Source organism: Euprymna scolopes, chromosome 33 (genome assembly GCF_053919585.1).
Source record: "Euprymna scolopes isolate OS-2025 chromosome 33, ASM5391958v1, whole genome shotgun sequence".
NCBI classification, from domain to species: Eukaryota; Metazoa; Mollusca; class Cephalopoda; order Sepiida; family Sepiolidae; genus Euprymna; species Euprymna scolopes.
In genome coordinates this window covers 56,622,978-56,639,644 of record NC_136514.1, presented here as the reverse complement: position 1 = coordinate 56,639,644, position 16,667 = coordinate 56,622,978, and the positions used below count along the sequence as shown (strand labels likewise).

The 16,667-nt window shown below is 32.5% G+C and overlaps 1 protein-coding gene across 1 annotated transcript in view; it reads left to right on the top strand.

The window, feature by feature from the left end:
• Positions 1-16,667, top strand: part of LOC145258225 (uncharacterized) — a 371,050-nt gene that overhangs the window by 65,366 nt on the left and 289,017 nt on the right. Inside the window, exon 5 of the mRNA XM_080116177.1 lies at positions 4,519-4,577. Coding sequence (XP_079972303.1) covers positions 4,519-4,577 — 59 coding nt within the window. The remainder of the gene's footprint in view (positions 1-4,518; positions 4,578-16,667) is intronic.

Below are 16,667 nucleotides of genomic sequence, written 5' to 3'. Positions count from 1 at the left end.
CGACAATCAATATCCACTCATCTGCAAGTGTAAAATCATGACAAAATCTCCCTTCATTGGATTAACCACTGTGAACGTTGAAATCACCGCAGACATGGATGAAGAAGAATGCAGAAGAGTGATCAGACAGTATCTTGCCATTCGCTCGATGATCGATGAAAAATGTGCGTTGGTGGAGTGCAACAGCAAAACAAATATGGAGCAAGCTACTGTTCTCATTTTTAATGTTGTTTTCACAACGTTTCGATCGATGTAACCTTTAACTTTGTTCAAATGTATCTGGTTGAAATCGGGACACTTTATGTTAAACTTGGGAATCTGGACGGAATTTCAAGCTGAACCTTTAATTTAATCTCCTATATATTAATATTAATAAGTAATCACTTATATATTAATATTAATAAGTAATCACTTATATATTAATATTAATAAGTGTAAGTAGTGATCTACAGTAATAAGTAGTAAAATTATACATTCCAAATCAAGAATAGGTTTAAGGCTTTCAAAATTCATACTAGAATTGTCCGAATAAAATAATTGGTATTAATAGATTGTAATACTCTTCTGGAGGTCGAAGGTTCAATCTCCAATGCGACAACTTAGGACTTCTACCGAGAGCATGGTACATCCGCGGATAAAATAATGATTTCAGTTCGAAATACCCGAGTTCGATAGAAAGATTCCCGAGTTCGATAAGATACATTCGAAGAAGGTCGGTGGTTACATACGCTGAGACTTTGTGAAAATAACGCTGAAGATAAAATTAGTAGTTCAAATAATAGAAATTATTAATCTTCATTTGAAGATTTCAGAAACATAGAGCAATCCAGTTTCTTTTATTGAAAATGTGTGACTCACATGAAAATGTGTGAATCACATGAAAATATGTGAATCACATAAAACGACTCTCGTGTTCATGATCTTTTGTCCATTTTAAGATTATGTTTGAATATTCTGGAATCTTAGAAATATTTGTAAAGATGTTATTTTTCTTTTTTTTTACTTTAACTCCAAGCAAAACATATTACCACTGAGATATAAGCTTGATTTATAAGGGATCCTATGTGAGAAGTTGTAAAACAATATGTTTATTAATATTACATGCATATTAGTACAGTTGGGGGAAACCAGGGAGGAGCCACAGTATTGCCGAACTGACATTCTATTTCGTGTCTACACAGTTATCCAACTCAAGACGAAGTTAGACTCGTGAAAACAGGCACTGCATTTGCAAGCCACTAATCCGACAAAGCTTACTCTCATTTCACATAATCTTGGTTTCTATCTTGGATACTGTTATGCTTACTGTTACATGTTAAACAAGTTGATAAATTCAAATATCTAGACTACTGGATGATATCTGATGGAAAGTGCACTACTCAAATACAAAGGCGCATCATAGCCGCAGCCAAAGCTGTCTTCAAGAGACTGGCATCAATCATGATCAACAGAAACATTAAAATAGACACTAAATTCAGATTATCACGAATGTATGTGTGGTCTGTTCTTTTATTGTGAGTGTTGTGAGTGTTGGACAATCACCAACAGCGCGAGGAAGAGACTAGCGGAAATTGAAATTTGGTTCGTGAGGAGAATTTTGAAGAAAAGAAAACAAATCGAGGTACTAGAAATGGCCAACACAGAAAGGTCTATAATAAGAACAGTACGAAAAAGGCAAATGAGGTTCAAGGGTTATGTCTACAGAAAAAAACCCGGAATATGATAGATTAGTTTGATGGGAATTATCGAAAGTAATAGAAGGAAAGGACGACAGGGAGAAACATACATGAAGAGTCTAAACACCTGGCCAACAGCAAAAGTGATGAATAACAATGAATTCATGAATGCCGCGAGGAAGAGAGATGAGAAGTCATAGCCGTCAATGCCTGTATCAGGCAAGACACTACTTGAATAAGAGAATGAATATAATAATTATATATATATAATAAGTCTTTCTATTTTTAGTTTAACACATTCATTTAGGTTCTGTTGCTATTTAGCACCATTCATTCATTTCGTATAAATCAGGTGATTAATTTTGGAGTTCGTTTCCCCGATATTTTTCAAGTAAGAATTACGTACTTACGTACTTACGGCAGATACCACTTGAACGTTGCCAGTATCCCTAAGTTAACATGTTTTCTTTTCTTTTTTTTTTTACTCACGTTTAACCCTAACACGGCGTATCGCCACTTGGACATAATGGGTTACTATTTGGCACCATGCCAAGGAAAGATTAACAAAATGTTGGTTTACGTTACATTTCAACTTCTGCATATCAGTACAGCAGAGAAACAGGTAGCAGGAATGGAATTCCAAAGTCTAGCTATTTGAAGGAAAAAACTATTAAAGTATCAAGCTTTCTGAACCTTAACAGTGAAGAGGTGTGATTTTGTTGATCAGCGGATTTGTCGGACATAAGTATGTCGAGGGGGCACAAAGTCAACAAGTTCATTAGAGCACATGTTTCTGTGGAATAAATTGGATTCGAACTTAGCATACACAGGTTGCCAGTCTATTTGCTCACCGCCCTTCCTTCATTTAGGTATCTGGTTTCGTTTGAAGCAGGAAAGGGTTGCAGAGCAAAACCAAATAATGTTCAAAAACAATAAAGTTGTTAAAAATGACAAAATAATGTAAAATTTATAAAATTTGCCACAGGAACAGTAGCAGAAAGTCGTCGCGAATTAAGCAAACAATGGAAGATATTATGTTTTGGAAGAATCAGCTTACTTTGCAGGCATATATCTCATATTTTTCAGCTGTTTTTACTTGTGAAGTATTTCATTTAAGGTTTCAGTTGATGTCAGGCGATCAGAAGGGAATATGGATCGTTTCAAAGCCTTCTTATTTCTAGTTAATTCATATGTAGACTTGTATACAATTGTGTTTATCGTCTTTTTCACCTGTGGGGGTTTTCATGTCAGCCTCCAGATATAGGATTATCAGAAAATGGATACCATTTTTCGCTTTCCTCTCGACGTCTTTTTCTGCGGATCTTATCCCATCATTGATGTGAGATTCCGTTATCTGAATTGCATTTAAAGGACTGGTCAACACAATGAAAACTGAACGTTAAATAATTCAGCGTTTCTCATTTCAATCAACAGCTTAGCCTTTCACGTGTCGTTTAACTGTTTAACGGCTGCATTTCAGATATTCGGCGAGTATATATATCGCTCATATTGAAAAGAAAAAAAAAGAATAGAACTAAACAAATAAAATAAGTAAATATAAATAAAATACAATAGAAATAAATAAAATAGAAGTATAAATAAATAAAATCTTCTCACATAGATAACTGCGCTGTAGACACTTGCTATTATATTACCATGCAGTTTTCGTTTTTGCACAGAACCACATTACACATTATTTGGTTATCTGTATGAGGATTTTACTGGCCGCTACTCTATTTCGGCGTTTAATTCTAAGCTGGCTTAAAAGTGTGTATAGAGAGCCTGCAAGAAAACCCCTTGCTCCAATTTCGACAGCTCGAAGGATTACAATATAACCTCCAGTCTCATGTTTACACATAGATGGTGTTGTTTTTTCTACCCGGATCTCATAAGGTACTGTCAATTCAATTAAGATGAATCTTTTTCTTTTTCTTGACTACAGAACAATGTCTGGCCGTTTCTCCTTTCTCTTATAATTTTGCAATGATTATTGTGTCAGTCAGAGAGATCTGTAGCGACTATCCAAATGGACATCGATTCTGAAAATATTTTTGCTGGGTACTAGTAATGAGCCAGTTATATGCTTAGAACAGGTGCATATTTTTCTCCTCTCAGCAAAAAAAAAAAAAAATAAAAAATGTGTTAGCTGTTTCGGACTTCATACTCTGTGTTTTTTCTTTGCATAAAGAACAGGTAGAATTGTCCTCCTCTCATTTGGCGAAGTTAATCATTGACGGAAGCACGTCGTAAATTGAGCGTATTATTAAGCTCAACCTTAGCTGACCATATGCAAAATGCCATTCAATGTAATGGATTTGTGCACCGTTCGTCCATTGTCCCTACTGTGACTATTACACTCCTTTTGCTTTCCTCCTTGATCCTTACTTCCCGAATTACCAGATCTCGGTGATCATTGGCTGAAGCATGATGCATATGAGCGCGTGGGAAAATCTCAGCGGCAGCGAAGGTTGTCTGGCTTTTGGTGAGATTAGCAGCAGCAGTAGCAGAAGCGATTTGACCTTTGAGAACTCTACCAAACTCCTCCTACCATTTTGGGTCTAAACACTTGATATTTTAGATATAGGTTCCTTGGACATGGATCTAACTTAATAACTTAATTTGAGCCTAAAACAATAAATTTTAAGGGGTCATAATAGGGGTCAAAGTTAAAAAAAATTGACCGTTTTTTTTGCTCAACATACACCTCCAAACACCCGGACAACGCCGGGCACCCATGCTAGTGTATAATAATTATAGAACGTTTTAATGTTAGTCCGAATTCTGTAAATACTTCATAATAAAGAAAATGTTTATATTTATTGAGTTTTATTATTTTTTTTAGATTCTTCAGGAGCTAAAGCTGTACGGAAACAAAATCTCAATTGTTGAGAATCTTTCGAGGTAAAATGTAAAATTTTTTTACTATACTTTAAATGCATTCACACATCTATATAAAAAGCTCTATTTTATTCTTCATTTAAGGAATTGATAAATTTCGTTTATTATTGTTAAGAGAGATGATCGATATATAATTATCGATCATTCGATTTCATTACATTCACAACGATTCATGCGTAGAAAATATTTCGTTCGCACACACACACACACACACACACACACACACACACACACACACACACACACACACACACACACATATATGCAGCCTTGAGATTTAAAAAAGAAAAAAAATCACTCGACCACCGGTCAAGTGTGAGGGAAAATTTACTCGCCCCAAAATATTTTTACTCGTCCGACTTTATGTCTTTGTTTCAGTCAATAATAGTAAATAATTTTACAATTCAAGAAATTACCGTGTGTATAATCTAACAAGAAAATATTTGTTTAACTGTTGTAAATCAACTATTTTATTACCACAAACATTTCAGTAAATATTCAACAAAACGTTAAAATACAACACCGGTTTCTTTATATAGCATCATTCATATTATTGTTCCATAGAAATAAGAATCATTTCTTCGGATGCTGATACATAGTATCAAAATGACAATTGAGATATAAATAATTCAAGACTGTGTTTATTGGTACCGTTAGATAACAAATATATCTAACTTCACACACACACACACACACACACACACACACACACACACACACACACACACACACACACACACACACACACACACACACACACACACACACACACACATACACACACACACACAAAGAAAACATAATGTAAAATCACACTCTTTAAATAAATATATTTTAAAATGCAAAACAAATATTAGAGATTCATTTTTTCATTAAAACATTTCAATATGAAGTCTCTAATTGAAAAATATTCTGAAACACACAATCATCCCAGCAGCTCAAAAGAATCAGAAATAGTTACTAACAATAATTACTGAACAAAACTCGAAGCGAGATTATAATGAAAATTGACACTTAGCATCATATAGCATTGAATATTTCAGCGAAATTTATATAAATTAACCTAGTAATTAAATAACTTTGTTAATGAAACAATAAAGGGGGTTTTATACATTCATTCTCTATTTTTATTTTTTTACAAGGCAAGTCGAAATATTATATCATGTATAACATGTTACTAATAATCAGCCGTCTTGATATTTTTATGTGTTTACATTTTTATAATTTATGTCCAGATTTGTTGATATCCTGATACATTTCTATCGTCCCTTGAATAAATAATGTTTGTTTACGAAGAAACAAAACTGATACGAGATCTTCGTGGCTCGAAATCTCCGATATTCAAAAAAAAAAAAAAAACAAAAAAACCATTTAGCTGAAATGAACTTGATTTCTTAGAAAATCAGCATGGTTTATTATCTTTTAAAAATTTAAACGGTCAATTTTTCTTTGTAATTTATGGAAAAAAAACTTTGATATAGAACAGAAATTGGTATCTATTAAAACAAAGAATTCACTTCGGAACAACATTCTAAAATTTAGAATATTATTTTTAAAATTGGATATCGATGATCTTTTGAAAGTTGCGCAAAAAAGAGCATGTAAATATCTGAATTTATATAATTGAGAAAAAATATGATTACTTACTTGTTGTATAATTTAATTTTCGGTGCGTGCTTGATGGAACGATGCGTTTTTTTCTCTTTCAAATGTTCGTCTTTACTTTTGTAAGCATGAAGTGTATATAGTTGTAGCGCCGAAGAATTTTTTTCCCCAAATGAATTTCAAAATCAGAGAGCTAAATGAAGGTGACATTTGGACTACCAGCCGAATGTGTAAAATTTACCTCTTGTTGACCTTTAGCGTGACCACTCTTTTTTCAATACGATATTCCAATGGTCTCACAGCTAGAGATGAAAGGATTCACAAATGATGATAGGTCATTCTAAGTTACCGCATATTTGAGGGTCGTAAAATAAATGAGTTTTTTCCGTTTCTTTATTTAAAGAAATTTTATCGACTGGCAGGCGAGTGATTAACGACTTTTAGTCGCCCAAGAAATTTTCAATCGACTGTGGCGACCGGTCGTGTAAAGTCTCAAAGGCTGTATATATGTATATATAAAATCAAAAAGAAAAAATAAGGCTACAAACAAAAAGCTTCTTTAAACGTAAAGACAATATAAATATAATATTTTATTGACAAGAATTGTTTTCATCGAAATATCTGAATTGACAAATAAATTTATTTATAAAAAATATTAGTTGTTTTCAGTCTTCTAAACGTATTTTATATACGTAATTCTTAATTTCCAAATATTAATATTTATCTAGTAGTCGCAACCAAATAGAAAAGCTCAATACAACCAAATAGGATTAGAGCCTGTCATAAAAGAACACAATTAAAGACTGTAAATTATGATTTACAAGAATTTATTGCTTGACGAAATACTCAAAAAGAAATATTAAGATTGGTTTAATCCGCGGAGTTTCAAAGAATGCGTTCTTTTCATCAAAGGAAATATATTAGCAAATGATTATTATAGCGAAGCTTTGAATTTATTGGTACTGGCATACATTGAAACTGCATTATATGAAAACTATTCATATATCCAAATAAAGTTTGTGTAAAGAGTTCATGAAATAGAATAGAGAAAAAGAATGAAAAATAAAAACGGTAAATTAAAAATGCAAATGAAAGGATATGCAGTGTTTAGATATTTCCAAAAGGCGAAATTGTAATAAAAAGTCATAATGACTAGTTGTTATATAATGAAGTTTTAATTTACGAAAGTACCAGCAAATTCATAGTTTAACTATAATAATCATTTGCTATTAACTTTCCTCTGATGAAAAAGAACGCATTTGAGTATCCAGTCGAATAATACATGTTTGTAAATTATAATTTAAATTCTTTAATATATATATATATATATATATATATATATATATATATATATATATATATATATATATATATATGGGTAGGTTTTTGTTTATATCCGTTAGAAGCGTTGAGTGAAATTTGAAGAATAAAACATGTATAAATACATTTGAAGCCAAAACTGCAACGCGAAATATTTTTATAAAATAAACAGGTGTTTATTTTTTAATTTTTATAAAATAAACAGGTGTTTATTTTTTAAAGAAATATATTTCGGAGTAAGACTCCTCTGTCAATCTTTTTTTTCTTCTTCCTCGACATAATGTAGTGGAAGGTAGTTCGTTGAAGAGTCCACGTGATGTTGTTAACTGCGTGGTTTTTATGAAGCCGGATAGATCACGCGTGGTCGCGCGTTTTCAAAATCTGGGTAGTTATTTTTGTGTATATCCGTTAGAAGCGTTGAGTAAAATTTGAAGAATAAAACATGTATAAATACATTTGGAGTCAAAACTGCAACGCGAAATTTTTTTTGTCAATCTTTTTTTTCCTCTTCTTCCTCGAATGCGCGACCACGCGTCACCTATCTGGCTTCATAAAAACCCGGCAGTTAACAACATCACGTGGACTCTTTATCGAAATATCTTCCACTACATTATGTCGAGGAAGAAGAGGAAAAAAAAAAGATTGGCAAAGAAGTCTTACTCCGAAATATATTTATTTAAATATAAACATCTGTTTATTTTATAAAAAAAATTTCGCGTTGCAGTTTTGGCTTCAAATGTATTTATACATATTTTATTCTTCATATATATATATATATATATATATATATATATATATATATATATATATATATATATTGCGTATTTAGACAGCATGTTTTCATTTAGACATACATTGTTGAACAGCACGGAGTGCTTTTGATTAATCGTCTTTTTTTGTAATCTCCATTTTTCGTATGGTCGTTCTAATACGAGACGTTCTCTCTGCAACTTTTAACTTATTTTCTTTGTCTGAAGAAAATCAGTTGAAAGTAATTGCAACTCCCCCCCAAAAAAAACAAGCAAAAAAATCACTATGGAACTTTCTTAAATAAATTCGACCGAGATATTAGAACGGCCATACGAAAAATGAAGGGATTACAAAAAAGGACGATTAAGCAAAATCACTCCATACTGTAAAACAATATATATATATATATATATATATATATATATATATATATATATATATATATATATATATAAAAGTAAAAGTGTCTGTCTGTGTGTCTGTGTGTCTGTGTGTGAACATTTCCCTACGCAATAGCTTTGTAAGTTTCAGTTTACAGACTCGAAATTTGATATACAGGGTACTGAGATTTGGAAAAACCGATGTGATCAGTTTTCGACCAGAAATTTGTCGATTAAGGGGTCAAAGTCTAACGATTTGACATTGAGAACTCTACCAAACTCCTCTGCAAATTTTGGGTCTAAACACTTGTAATTTTAGATATATATTCCTTGGACATGGATCTAACTTAATAACTTGATTTGAGCCCTAAACAATAAATTTTAAGGGGTCATAATAGAGGTCAAAGTTAAAAAAATTGACCGTTTTTTTTGCTCAGCATACACCTCAAAACACCCGGGCAACGCCGGACACCCATGCTAGTATATCTATATATCTATAAAAGTGAACGTGTCTGTTTGTGTGTCTGTGTGTGTGTGTTTACATTTCCCTACGCAATAACTCTGTCAATTTTCAGTCTACAGACTCGAAATTTGATATACAGGGTACTGAGATTTGAGAAAATCGATGTGATCGGTTTTCGGTCAAAAATTTTGCGAGTAAGAGGTCAAAGTCCAACGATTTGACCTTTGAGAACTCTACCAAACTCCTCCTACCATTTTGGGTCTAAACACTTGAAATTTTAGATATAGGTTCCTTGGACATTGATCTAACTTAGTAACTTGATTTGAGCCCAAAACAATAAATGTTCAGAGGTCATAATGGAGGTTAAATTTAAAAAAATTGACCGCTTTTTTTTTTTTTTTGCTCAACATACACCTCCAAATACCCGGGCAACGCCGGGCAACGCCGGGCACCCATGCTAATATATATATAATAAAACAACATTTAATGTAAAAATAAGCAGAGGAAAATATTTTATTTCTGATAAGAGCGTATAACGTCGAAACTTTGACTTAAAATAAACAAATTCATTTATTAAAAACTCCATTGTTTTTGGATTCTAATCCTTTCAAATTTCCAAATATTGCAAAGTAACATGTTCTCTATTCGTTTTTCTGACGTTACAATTTGTCGATTTCACTCACCATAGACATAGACCGACAAAAGCATAGGGAATATATACGCATTCTCAGACCGACTACATCGCTGTATCACAGTTCTGGAGTTTTTAAATGTTGCGGAAAACTTGTATTAGGTATTTTCCACCTACAATAGTAAAGTTGCAAGAGTATACAGGGTGGAACGATAAAATTGTTGCCCAAGAAAAGACGACATGATTCAATTTCCGCTTGATGAAAACGGATTTTCTTTTTTGTTGTAGACCATCTACTAGTTGGCCAGTTGTGTACGAATCCCAAGAGCGATAGGAGCTTTCTATCATGTCTGAAAGTGATAAAATGTTCAATGAGCAAGATCGGAGATGCACCGCTGTACAACTTATGCTCTCTAACGATCCAAGTTATGACAACAGGACCATTGGTAGCATCCTCAGAATGCATCACTGTATTGCCAGGAATAACAGGAACGTTCCCAGAGTGGCGAAAAAAAAAGTTTCCGGCCACGATTGTGGTCTTTGGTGTGGTATCAAATGAGAGCCACATCATCCTATCTTACATCTTTGAAGTTTGCTTGAAAGTCAACACCAAAGTGTATCTGAATATGCTGAAGTGCGTGGTGATCCTTTAGTGCAATCGGGTGGCCGCTGGCAGACTCTGGGTGTGGAAGCAGGACTCAGAGCCGACCCACAAGTTCAAACAAACTCAGACTTGACTTCAGAAAGAGTGTACGTTCTCTCACTGGCATCCCCCCTCCTTGACCTGAACTCACTACTTTGTTTGATCATGCATCGAGAACATCACCAACATGACCTCTTACAACACCATAGCTAGCCTGATCGCCAAATAACACCGACCAGCATCCGGCACTTATGGACCTGTACTTAGGCGGTGATTGAGGCTGAAGCCGGCTACATTGAATAGATGTCACCTCTACTAAATAATTAAGTTACCTGAATTGATTTTTTAAAATAAAACTTTAAAAAATAAAGCTGTAGTGTGGTTGTCTTTAGGACGACACTTTTATCGCTCCGCAACATATGGCCGGTACTCGTTGGTGGTTAATTTATAGTGAATAAACGTAGGAAAATGTTTTATCGCAGAATCATAGGAAAATGATTAGAAAATTGCCAAAATATGGAAAATTAGAAAGAAATGAAACAAAAAACATCACACAAAGCAAATTGATCATACGCATTCGCTAACGGTAAAGGCATGCGTTTCAGTAAGAATTGCAATGAATTGCAATTTTAGAAAATATGAATCATTAATACGATGCCAATATCAGGCCATTCCTCATGAATTTATTGATTACCAACTGGCACATTGTATCCACTACGACTGTTGCTGATGTGTATTTTTGCTTAAGCAAAACAATCATCTTTATCATCATCATCATCATCATCATAATATAATGACGTCAAACAAACAACTAAACAATCAAGATAAGAATAATAAAACTTATAGATTTAGTAGTAGCAGCTATTATATATATATATATATTTCATCCCGGCGTTGCCCGGGTGTTACGAAGTGTATGTTGAGTAAAAAAAAAAGTGGTAGTAGGAAGGTTGGCTCAAACCCGTACAGCAAAGAAGGAAAAGAACGGGGGGGGGAACTGACGTCTATGCTGTTACGACCACCGCCAAACAGGATGTGACATTTTAAAAATTAAGGCTAGACAATCGAAAGAAGAAGATGTCTTTCAAAAATATCGGCGAAAAAAAGCCCCCCCCCACTCTGTAGAAAAGTGCCCAGTTTAAGGTGAAGATATTGATGTTTTTAGCCAATTATTCGATAATTGTCGTATGAAAGGTCGAACTTCAAAACAATACTAATCTTGAGAAAATCCGTCGCCTCTGTCGAAAGTGTTGGGCAGCCATGCAAACATACATACATACATACATACATACATACATACATACATATATTGGTAACTAAAAATTTTCGACCCAAACCGATTAAAAAGCCTACCCTATCTCTGAATAATGTTTATGTAAAATTTCAAATGTTTAGACCAGAAATTGTCTGAGTAATTTTTTAGAGACCGCAGAGGTTAATTTTTTTTAAGATATAAGCAGCTAGATGCACGCAAACACACATCCGTGCTTACGGACACAGACATACCCATATCCACACATGCATCCATATACAAAACACGGCCGTACATTCCCACATGCGCGCACACAGAAACGCTAACACAAGCAAACATAAGGATATATACATATATACACACATGCACACATATACAGGATATTTTTATGGAAACATAAATCGTAAAATTGCCAACTCATCAATGAAACGGCTGTAATGGAAAAAAATCCAGGAAATAAACGAAGGTTATTAAAAGAAAACGTGAGTTTTTGAATTTTCAACAAAACTTTGCACTATATATATATATATATATATATATATATATATATATATATATATAGGCTCAGTTAGACAAATATAAGCGAAGATACATGCACTGATCTCCAGTGAGCTGTAGATGTACATGCACACACACATATGCGCACACACACATGCATTCCTATATCCGTATATAGAATTATACAACTATAGATATTGAGAAAAGCAGATGGCCTCACACATACATAGACCTATATATATATATATATATATATATATATATATATATATATATATATATATATATATATATATATATATACAGAGACGCGCACATCTACGCTAAACAAGTAGAATTAAGGTTATTGTTGCTGGTTTTATTTTAGGGGTCTGTATTGATTTGCTTGGCTTATTGGATATGGATTAGTTTATAGTGTCAAGGGGGAAAAAGGGGGTATATATACATATACAGATATTAATACAAAACAAAATTGCAACATATGTATACCCATAGAGTTGTGGGGAGTTTTAGTAGTAATCAATAAGTGGGTGGGGTGTTAGGATTCATGGGTAGACGAATGTGTAGATGGGAAAGGTAGTATAGAGTATGAGGAGAGTTGAGTGAGGGGATTTGGTTGTGTTGATGTTACAGTAATTGGGTGTATGCGGTAGATTGAAGTATAGTGTGTATTATTCCGCGGGCCCAAAAAGGATATTGTCGGAGGGGTGTTTCAGAAGGGTGTATAATTATTAAGGAGGTGGAATTCTTAGTGCCGACAGTTTATGGTGGTTTCATGTTTTCTATTTAGTAATTTGTGTCTATCTTTAAAACTGAATATAAAGAGTTTTTCGTTTAGGCTTAAGAGGTGGGATTTGTAGTGCCGACAGTTTATGGTGGTTTCATGTTTTCTATTTAGTAATTTGTGTCTACCTTTAAAACTGAATATAAAGAGTTTTTCGTTTAGGCAGAGGAGGCATTGGGAGTTTAATGATTTAGATACTTTAGATTTTTTAAGGATTTCCCACTTAATGGTTTGTGTAAGGTTATTTTGGATTAGATCTAGATATTGGGAGGTTAGTGAGGTTTTGTTAGGATGGTTGGGGTTTGTGAAGGAGCATTTATGTAATCTAAACCTATCTTTAAAGGAGGTGCCTGCCAGGCCAATTTAGTATTTTTTGTCGTTTGGGATTTCTTCAGGTGCAATTGTGGCTTCATACAGTACTTCTGTTTGTAGGCATTGTTGATTAAGTGGGCATTGGGATTTGTTGGTGCAGTTACAGTTACTAGCAGACATAAATGTAATGTGTGAGGCCATCTGCTTTTCTCAATATCTATAGTTGTATAATTCTATATACGGATATAGGAATGGATGTGTGTGTGTGCGCGCGCGCGCGAATATGTGTGTGTGTGTGTGTGTGTGCATGTACATCTACATCTCACTGAAGATTTTTTCTTAAAATTTTAAAATTTTATATTTTTATTTATTTATATATAGTTTTTATTTTATTTATTTATTTTTTTATATTATTATTCTTATTTATTTATCTTTTATTGTCCTTTTGTCCTAACTTTACCTTATTTACTTAGTATAAATATGGACATGCCTGTATATATATGAATATGTATATGGATATATGTCTGTGTATATGTGTATGATTGTATGTGTGTGCCTATATTTGTCTACGTACCTATAATTTTATTAACACTTATTAATATCTATATTTATCTAATTGTGTATACGTGTGTAAGAGTAGGTGCATATGTATGTGTATGTATGTGTGTATGCACATCTGCTTCTTACTTGAGACCTTATCTCCACATGTACTTATGAACCTATATATGTTTGCATTTACTTTGTTTATTATTTATAACGTAAACTATTGCAGCATGAGGAATTGATTATATAATGTTAAATTGAATTTAAAAAAATTAATGCTGCAATATTGTAAGTTATAAATTTTTATATTTTTTACTAAAATATTTTGTCCCTTTTTTACCAGTTTTAACAACTAGTCCTTTACTTTTCCATGTTTAAACTTAACCATATCACTTTTCATGCTCGCATTTTTCTATTGTAATCCATTATTTTTCCAGGCTTCCAATAAATTCACTTGGTCTTTGTTTAATTTCAGTCTTAATTTTTTGCTCCCATAAACATAGCATTCACATATGTAATAACAATGTACGGCACTCGTCTGCTTTCAATAAAATCCCCCTAATTATCTACCTTTCATTTTTTCATTCTGTCTGTTTCACTTGTTTCTTCTCTTTTTTGCGAGAGCGGTGAGCTAGTTTCTGAAGCGACGTGGTTGCTATGAAAACCAGTCATAAAAACCTCGCCCACCTCCTTACGTCTTTTTACGATTTTAAACACCAATAAATTCATCATAACTTTTGTTTTACTGAACGAAAATTGAAAAAATATTTTTCACAATATAGCTTAAAATATGATCTATTAACTGTAGTAATTGTTTGAAATTTGATCAAAAATGAGCGGTGAAGCTTTAAAGCAGTTCTAAATGACTAAAATTGCCACTTAACCATATATTCAAACACTACCGTTTCTTAATGACATGTATATATATATATATATATATATATATATATATATATATATATATATATATATATATATATAACGATATTGTTAAAAATAACAAAGACCTTCTGTTCAATTATACGCGTTTTTGTTTTTTTTTCGATTTTTCTTATCTTTTTTTGTGTACAAATGAAAATAAAGTTAATATCTATTCCGTTTGTGTCACAAATGTTTTTGATTCGGCGTCGAATCATTTTCGGATAAGAGGCAATTCAACCATGTATCTATCTATCTATCTATCTATCTATCTATCTATCTATCTATCTATCTATCTATCTATCTATCTATCTATCTATCTATCTAAAGAAAGGCAATAATAAATGGTAAAAAGTTTAATTTAGAAAATCTTGCATTAAATCGATAATTTTTTTCAGAGAACATCTGCATTTATTCACAAATATACACTTATATCTTCTTTTCTACCTCGCTCCTATGAAATGTACAATTTTTTATTTTATTTTATCAAGGCCCAGTTTTAATTGCGGACCTATACTAGTATTAGACAATATAAACTTCCGAAAAATCCTTAATATATATTTCATTTAATCACATAATTTAATATAATAAAACATAATTTTATGCGTAAATCTTCAGTATTTACTTCAACAGTACTCAATATATAGGTAGAGCAAGATAGCAAGTTATTAAAAAATATATGGCAATTTTAGCAACACAAAACATTCCGCGTTTCATCCTCGTGAGAATTCATCAGACTTATGCGAAAAGTGGTTATTGCGCATTTTTATATAAACTCATAGTATTGGATTTTCTAGTTAGTTAATCAGTTTCTTAGTTGTAACCGCAGCCAATAATCGAGCACTTACAGGACAAAAATACAGTTTACCTAAGGTTCACCCTTTCCGTTTGTGTGTTTTTAAGAGAAGGGTAGATATCCTTTGTGTGCAGGAAGCTGACCTCCTTTCAACCTTGGTATAGTTAAATGTTATTTTGTGTTTTAGTTTATATTTCGGATATTATCTTAGTTTTATTTATAAAATTATTTATTATATGAATATATATGTTTATTTTATTTTATTTGTTTATTTTCTGTTGTTGTTGTCAATTTAAAATCATTTTGTATCGCTATCCTAGAGTAAAGTTTATCCTGTGCACACAGTTGTTCGCTATTTCTCACCTACTGTTAAATAGATGTTAGGGTTCTTTAAAGAATAGAATAACGACTTTCTCATTCAGGCATAATCTACATCGATCTTCTAGGTCCTACATGTACTTGCTTGTCTTATTATTTTCCATTCCATTATCGGCGAACGTCCACTTTCTTTAAGTTTTCAGTATTGGTTTGCTAGTGCAGTTTTCATTCGGTGCTTTTGTTAATGAACGTGCTTTTATGGTCATAATATCTGGTTTTGAAATCTAAGGAAGTATAACCTACGTAATATTTCTTGTTATTCGGTACCACAGCTTTTCATTGAAACTAGACAATACACTTTCTTAAGCAAGGATCTAAACTAGACCGTCCAAACTTGTAACCCCTATGCCATTTAATTGCTGATAATGCAAGTGAAATCAGAATTATACACATTATTAACCATCGGCAGTTCTATTTGTTTGCATAAAGAACATTGTATTTTATACTCTAGTAGTTGTTTGTTATTTCACTCGGCAATATGCTTAATCCAAGGAATATATGTTTAAGATTCATAACAAAAATATTTTTGTAACTTTTTTAAGTCAGTTTATTTCATAACCAACATTACAAATATAACGAAATTATGTTTTCAGTATTTAATTTTGTTTATTTTGACATTGTTTAGTAAAACGCGATGTTTAAAAATAAATTAATTTTCAAACCAATCGAATGCATATTCAAACTTCCGGTGGCGCCATTTGTAATTAGGTCAATCAGAAAACGACAGAAAAACGGTGAGAGTATGATTCGAATGTTATTAGGAAATAAATTAGATTTAAAACAATTCTAACACGTGTAAATGAATTTTTCTACTTTGAAA